The sequence below is a fragment of the Triticum dicoccoides genome, chromosome 5A (assembly GCF_002162155.2).
Source record: "Triticum dicoccoides isolate Atlit2015 ecotype Zavitan chromosome 5A, WEW_v2.0, whole genome shotgun sequence".
In the NCBI taxonomy this organism is placed as follows: domain Eukaryota; kingdom Viridiplantae; phylum Streptophyta; class Magnoliopsida; order Poales; family Poaceae; genus Triticum; species Triticum dicoccoides.
Genome location: NC_041388.1, coordinates 231,767,277 through 231,774,801, shown reverse-complemented (window position 1 = coordinate 231,774,801; position 7,525 = coordinate 231,767,277). Strand labels below are relative to the sequence as shown.

Genomic DNA, 7,525 nt, shown 5'->3' with positions numbered 1-7,525 from the left:
AAAGATTGTGATCTTAATAAATTGAATATTAGGATAGATGAGGCTAATTAAAGGAAGGACTTGAAGTAAAAAGGTGGGATAATTAAAATGAAGGATCTGTAGGCTTCAATGTGCTGGGGCTACTAAATTAGAAAATGAAGGATTTGATTCCTGACTAAAATGGGTGTGGACGTCATGGTAATTAAAGGAATGAAATCAGTGCGAGATTATATGCCTGGTAAAGAAAATATGAACACGACTAAATTGCATCATAAAATGAAGGATCTGTAGGCTTCAATGTGCTGGGGCTTATTTAAAACAAAACAGAAGCTAGCCAACTCGCCTCCACGGCGATCCCCCGATTTGCTACCTTTCTGGCCGTTCGATCGTCCTCATTTTGAGCCTGAACCGTCAGATCTTCATCTTCTAGTAAATCTTGTTTTCACCGTACGGTTGTTTTTTTGCCCAATGATGGGTGGGCTCGTCTCGCCCTTGTATTGGCTGGGTCAGCCGCGCTCGTGTGCAAGGGCCAGTTGTTTTGGGCGATTCTTCCAGAATCGCCCCCCTCCCTAGCTTCTTTCAGAATCGTCTCTTCATATATTTTTTACAATCCTATTTAGTTAAGGTCTAATTATCTATAATTGTAAAAAATATATAGAGTGGTGATTTTGGGAAAAGCTGGTGAGGGGGACGATCCTGGGAGAATTGCCGAAAAGAACTGCCCGGATTTGCCAGCAGCTCCGCGCGCGCGCTGCACGGCGTCTCATCTCAAGTCGGGCAGGTCCCCAACCCCCCACCGCACAAACCCTAGCCTCCCAAGCCCGCAGCGCCGCCCTCCTCACTCCTCCTCCATCTTTCCTCGTCGGCCGCCGCCGCCATTCTGCTTCGCTCCTCTCTGTCCGATGGCCACGCCAGTGGGAGGAAGCCGCCGCACAAGAGGACAGGAGACGCCCGTTGGCGAGCTTCCGGGCAGGAAGCCGACGGGGAGCACGCCATCAACGAGCCCCCGGGGAGGAGCTATCGGTTGGTCCTGGGTCGTCCACCAAAGGCCGCCGGTTGCACCGTCGTGAGAGGAGCAGCAGGGGAGGAGATGAGGATATGCCGCCGGCGCCGGACTCCCTCTTCCCTGGCTGCATCTTCCCCGTGAGCTCCTTCTTCCATTCCTCTCTTTGCCTCTCCTCCTGCTCCCTCTCCCTCATGTGCTCCTCCTGTGTGATTTCGATTTGGTTGTGTGATAGACTGATTGTACTTCATGGTGCTTGCACGTCCAAGGACAATTTATTCCAGTGCCCGGTTCATTGTCCGTCTCAACCAAACCTCACATGGTGGTGCGAATTTATGCTAGGTATATGCTTCTCTCTCCCATCAACTCCTCCGATTGTTCATTTATTTATTTTGAATTTCTCAAATTTTGGTATGTGCATTTGGCCTTATAAATTTAGACATTTTGTTTCTTCATTTGGTTTGCTACAGGAATAAATGTTCCAGGGTTGGAGAAGAGGGGGTTGAGCAGCAGCTGAGCTTAGGTGAGTGCTCAGGTTGATCACCTTCACCAAGAAAAGTGTGATGCCAGTTATGCACTTTCTTTTCATAGGATGTTGGTATCTGTATCTTGCTGAATGTACAGAGCTAATGTTCAGTTCATTGTCTCAGGTACAGAGCTAATGTTCAGTTCATTGTCTCAGGTACAGAGCTAATGTTCAGTTCATTGTCTCAGGCATGGATTTACAGATTCAAAATTTTCTTATACACTTGCTCGGCGCACACCAGCTAGGCAGGCCAGGGGATGAAGGTACAATGCAGTGAGTGCAGCAGCGGTAGTGGGGAAACCCCTCCTGGCCGAGCCTCATCCCTAGCCTCTACCTGCAGAGGAGAACCCCAGGAAAGCTAAAAGTTTGTGGAGGAGCGCCGACACAGGTGAGCATCTTCCTATTTTTCTTCATCCTTTCCTCAACTTCCATGGTAACCTGTGATTTTTTTCTTCCAATTTTTTAGAGGGTATTTCAGACTCAAGATTGATCTGGTAGTGCACGTGGTGTGGTGTGCCATAAGCAAGAATATCTTATCTGTGCCATGACAATAAGGGCTTGCTGCAGCCAGGCAGTTCTTGGGAGTATGGTGCTTCGATTTGGTTCCTGTGGTGGTATCTTCCCTCCCTTCTCCCTCCGTCTATTTCTTACTTATGCTTTGATGCTTTGATATGTTGTATTGGCTTAAATTATGTACTTGGTTGAGTCCTACTTGCTTATTGAGATGAATCGTTTACAAAGTTATAGTGTTATTTTCAGAATTTGTAGTGACACTGTTACCTTCAGAATTTGAGATGAACCATTTCCAGAGCGTATATGGAGAGCCTAGAAGCAGCAGGGGTTCGCGGAGCAGCAGATGCGGTCAATGGAGTAGCAGGATCAAGGAGCTCAAGATGGTTCAGGTTTGCCTCCACTTCCTCTCTTATTCGTTGGTATACAGCTAGGTTGTTATATACAAGTTGTTCATTTTTATACAACTAAGTTTTTGCGGCATTTTCTATTGTAGGAAGAGTGCCTACAGAGATTACATAACTGGATAGAGGTGCCTTATGATAGTATAGCTAAAGAACAACATGTATGAGTAGACTGCCACCTATGTGTTTCATTTTTATTTGTTGTGATATTTCACACACCCCATATTGGCACCCCCTCTATATTCCCACTCTTATAGACTTGCAGAAACACATGCTGCTTGTCTCTATTTATCTTGGTCTTTACATTATAAATTAAAACATAGCTGGAAAGAATTATGGGTCCTTTTGGCATGAAGCTCGAGAATGATAATACCACCTCAAGTGGGGATAAAGCAGAACAAGAAATAGATGAGATGTAGTTACTGAAACTAGAAAAAAATACTCTTCTGATTATGCATATGTAAAGTCATGATTATGTGTGGACCAGATGTGTGCTCTTTTCCATTGCATACGAGATTGTCGGTTAAAAAAGTTTTTTGTCTTCCAGCAATGAGCTTTCATTTTCATTGTGGAGGTTTGTTCGGTTCATCTCCTCTGGTTATTTTTTTCAGTTTGTCTCTTCAGAAGTTTGGGTGCCTCTGTTTTGCTAATTTTTAGTTCTCATCATTAAGGTTTGTATCTTTCCTCCCCTCTCGGATTGTTGCATCCTTATTGTGTCTCATCGTTAAGGTGGCACATACAAGTATTAATTTGTTTAGTTCTGCTAAAGTACCGCTGAAAATTCAAATTCTATATACTTCACTTTTGGCTATACAGGAGAATACAGTACACACATTTGATTAGTGATTAAATGTGAAGAGCATTGTGCATGTTTTTCTGAATGTGGATTAATCAAATTTTATTGCTTTATGGTGAGATGAATATGTTGATTATAATGATATAATGTTAAGAGATTTTCAAGTGTAAGCTTGTAGCAAATTATCTTCTAATCCAGACTCCATATCATTATTTATATTGTAACACAAATGTGTTCTATTATACTCCCAGCCTTGGTACATGAAGGCATGATATTACCCCTCTCCCCCTGCCCCTTCTATGTATTTTTGATTTGTTTGTGTGACTATTGAATGGTGCTTGCAGGTCCATGGACATTGCCAAAATTTTCACTTTATTGCAGTGTCGTATTTTCAGATCTCATGTTCCTCAAGGTAATGGACAAGATTGTGTTTTTGGTAGTATGGCACCATTACAACATTTTCTATTCTGTCATTCATTTGTTATGCACCATATTTAAGGAAATAGAGGAGGTTTGTTTGCTATTGTTATGAATCTGTTTCTGAATATTATTTGTAGATTTATGTTTGGAAACACCAATCACAGTAATGTTTTTGTGTCTGTAGATAGATTTGCATATTTCATATACTAATACCAAAATTGAAAAATTGTAAGAAATATGGTTGGAGATGTCATGTAAACTGGTAGTTTTCTTAAGAAGATCATTGTCATGTAATCTGATATATCATTAGGTTATTTGTAATACTGCTGCAATTTCTTATATAGTTACAATAATTTAATGTGTAGGTGACAAGGCTTTGGAGCCATGGTTTTCTTAGGTAGCTTTATTAGGGCATCGAACTATTTGGTGCTACATTTGTTGTAAATGTCTAACTTTGTAAGATATTCATCATTGGTTCATCATAGTATGCTTTCTTCTGTGCCTTGTTTCACAGGCTTGCTCTCACTGCTGCTCTAGACAGGGAACGTTGATGATAACATACAGGTAACTCTTTCGAAATCATGGATAGTATAAATATACAGTTGTATGATTAAATTTGAGGTTATTTCTTAAACCGCATATACTTTCCTTGCATTGAGAGCACAATTTATAATCAAATGGAAACGACACAGCTTTCTTTACTTGGAAGTTGGAACATGGCATCCAGCAGAGGAAGATGAGTACCATATATGTATATCAGTTTATCGCGAGCTCTAAAAAGGTTTTCGTCTATTGCTTTCGCACATCAGGTTTTTTCCTGATCGTCGCCAGTACAAAAAGAGCTTGCTGACATGTATAGGAGAATGGAATACACGTTCTTGAAATGAAGCGACTTATTAAACTAAACCATGGTGATGTGTACTCCTTGCCGCTGATTTATTGAGATCCAGCTGAAAATAAGGGGAAAACAAACATCATCCTGCCATTTAAGTTATCTCATATTTATGGAGAAAAGTTACACAGTTAGCTATTGCAAAAATACTAAAATTCATGTATGTATCCGGCTTCATTATGGAGTTGAGAACGAAATCATTGGAATTCTTATGTTGAGAAAAGGCCAATGGAATATTATTATTATGTGTTACAAAGTTCATACGAAGAATATATATTGTAGTGCTCTAAATATAAATTAAAATATTACTAGGGTCCTTGGTTAATGCATTGTTTTTTCTTTTCCATCTAGAATGATATAAGAAGATAAGGAATTAGTATGAGATGCTTTAGGGGGTTAAACAATTGGATAAGATGAAACACATGTTGTGCCGAATTGGCAGTCATTGGCAGTCCTTCGTCCGTATTTTCTTGATAATGATGCACCATTTGGTGACAGGTTCTCTACAAAACTTAAATTTACACTAGAAATTATTTGTTTTTATGACACACGGCCGTGTAGCTGTGATCTTAGAGTTAAGATATAATGGAAAAGGGATCTGAAATGTGTTTTGTATGACCAAAAACATTCTTCACATATGGTTAGTTATGACCGAAGACAGTGTGCTGTTTTTTATTCCATGCTCCAAATATTTCATGTCCGATTCATAGACATCCTTGAATTGCTTAACGATGATGGCATGTTTGGTGTTCATATTTTTGTCAGCCAAATAATAATAGGTGCACTTGATTGTTTGAGGAAATGCCAACTGAAAGCTAAATTCAGTTAGAATTGTGCAGTGTGTTCTTGATGCTTCATGTATGACCAGTTCTCTCGAATAATGAGTTACTCCCTCAATTTTAAAATAGAGATAATTTGTCAAAATTGTGTTTTTGTGAACATGCATAGGGCCTCTCAGTCTTTAACCCCGACTATAAAAATCCATTGATGGAAGCCGGGGAGGGCCGAGATGAACATCCGGCTCCTAGGTCTAAGCCATCGAGATGATAGAGACGACGTTTCCATGCCATCTACTCCAGCAGCCGGACAAGGCATATAAAAACCATGGATCCTTGCTCCCCAGGCCGCAAATTGATCGCAGTGATGTCTACGACCTCCTCCTAGATGTATTAATCTCAATCTCATGTTTGGTTTTCTTCCCTTTTCTCTTCTAATGATGTAATTTCTTTTACTAAGATAACACCATGTTTGTTGTAATGCCTTATTTGATGTAAGATCCCTTTTCTACTTTGAATGAATTTACTGCATATATTTCTTATTTAGTTTAGTTCATCATTCAGAGACGATGGAATATTTTTGTACTTCACAGGTTAAATGAGCATTGCAAGTATGTCTAAGTTCTCTTTCTTCAAGTGCTTCAAGTAAATGAAATTGTTTATTTCGAATTTAATACCTTTTAATAATAATCATAATGAGAGAGGGGTATGCTTCTCTCTCTATGCAAATGTTACTTTAGACAACATGTACTAAGAAATAAAAACTTTGGAAATGTGTTTGAATCTCACAAAAAGAGTTCGTAGTTCTTATTCATACTTGAAACACGTGAGGCTTTGCAAATTAAACCATGTTTTTTTTCAAGGCACATATGGATTTAGCAGACCACAACTAAACCGACTGTATATACATGGCATGTCCTTAGTAAATGAAACTATTTTCATCACGAACATGGCTTTAGTTGAAGGTTCTTATAGCATGAAACTACTTTCATCGACAACATGTATTCAGCAGGTCTCTGCGCCATTTGGCGCAACGGGTCAACTAGTTGAGAATAAAAAGAGAGAGAGAAAGCCATCTAGCTACTGCCTACGGACCTGTAGGTCAACAATGAACTACTCACGCATCATCGGAGAGGCACCAATGAGGATGATGAACTCCTCCGTCATGGTGTTTAGATTGGATCTCGTGGTTCTGGAACTTGCGGTGGCTGGAATTGTGTTTCCTCGACTCCCCTAGGTTTTTTGGAATATTTGGGTATTTATAGGGCGAAGAGGCGGTGCGGGAGGCCACAGAGGTGGGCACAACCCACCAGGGCACGCCTAGGTGGGTTCTACCCCCCCCGGGGGAACCCCTCTGGTACTTCCTTGGCCCAAGTTGTTCCTTCTGGTCTAAAAAAATTCTCCAAAAAGTTCGCTGCATTCGGACTCCGTTTGGTATTGATTTTTTGTGAAGTAAAAAACAAGCAAAAAACAATAATTGGCATTGGGCACTATGTCAATAGGTTAGTCCCAAAAAAATGATATAAAGTTGCTATAAAATAATTGTAAAACATCCAAGAATGATAATATAACAACATGGAACAAGCAAAAATTATAGATACGTTGGAGACGTATCAGCATCCCCGAGCTTAATTCCTACTCGTCCTCGAGTAGGTAAATGATAAAACTAGAATTTTTGATGTGGAATGCTACCTAACATGTTCATCACAAATTCTTTTCTTTTGTAGCATGGACATTTGGACTTTTATTTGATTCAAAGCAATAGTCTAGTTTGGCATGAAGATTTAAATAGTGAGGCATATCAACCAGCAACCTTGTCTTTCAAAATATCAACACTAAAGCAAGTTATCCCGAGCCCATCATGCTCAATCGTTGATCCATTCATGAAACACACTCGCATATTAGCTATACCCAATGCTCAAGTACGAGCATAGTGCCCCTCAGTTGGTGTTTTATAAGAGAAGATGGAGACTCAAATAAAAATAAAAATTGCATAAAGTAAATTGAAAGACCCTTCGCAGAGGGAAGTAGGGATTTGTAGAGGTGCCAAATCTCAAAGCTTAAATTGAGACGTAAATTTTTTTGCGACGCATACTTTTCCTGTCAACAAAAACGGCTGAGTAATTCCCAACACTTTCCATGCTAGATATATCATAGGCGGTTCCCAAATAGAAAATAAAGTTTGTTCCTTTTTCCATCATTCTTTCACATTCCATGGC

The 7,525-nt window shown here is 40.0% G+C and overlaps 1 protein-coding gene across 10 annotated transcripts; it reads left to right on the top strand.

Moving 5' to 3' along the window:
* The first annotated feature begins 725 nt into the window (after positions 1–725).
* Positions 726–5,893, top strand: LOC119300776. 10 transcript variants are annotated; one of them, XR_005146736.1, is made up of 9 exons: positions 726–1,122; positions 1,218–1,324; positions 1,453–1,505; positions 1,697–1,896; positions 1,975–2,122; positions 2,318–2,410; positions 2,515–3,630; positions 4,153–4,202; positions 5,479–5,893. XR_005146736.1 is itself a non-coding variant. In XM_037577663.1 (8 exons), the coding sequence occupies exons 3-7, from the start codon at positions 2,053–2,055 to the stop codon at positions 4,187–4,189; spliced, it is 387 nt and encodes a 128-aa protein (XP_037433560.1). In that variant the 5' UTR covers positions 1,490–1,600; positions 1,665–1,896; positions 1,975–2,052; the 3' UTR covers positions 4,190–4,202; positions 5,479–5,893. The 10 variants fall into 10 exon arrangements, 2 of the variants coding, with proteins under 2 accessions (XP_037433560.1, XP_037433561.1); XR_005146734.1 differs by having other exon boundaries at positions 1,975–2,410; positions 2,515–3,093; positions 3,563–3,630; XR_005146732.1 differs by adding an exon at positions 1,633–1,664 and having other exon boundaries at positions 1,750–1,896; positions 1,975–2,410.
* Positions 5,894–7,525: the final 1,632 nt, after the last annotated feature.

Bases quoted from the DNA above. Each gene is read 5' to 3' on its own strand.
- LOC119300776 (XM_037577663.1), top strand. From the start codon at position 2,053: ATGACAATAAGGGCTTGCTGCAGCCAGGCAGTTCTTGGGAGTATGGTG. The intron at 2,411-2,514 runs GTTTGCCTCCAC...TTTCTATTGTAG, and splicing joins AGGAGCTCAAGATGGTTCAG to GAAGAGTGCCTACAGAGATT. The intron at 2,584-3,562 runs GTATGAGTAGAC...TGGTGCTTGCAG, and splicing joins GTATAGCTAAAGAACAACAT to GTCCATGGACATTGCCAAAA.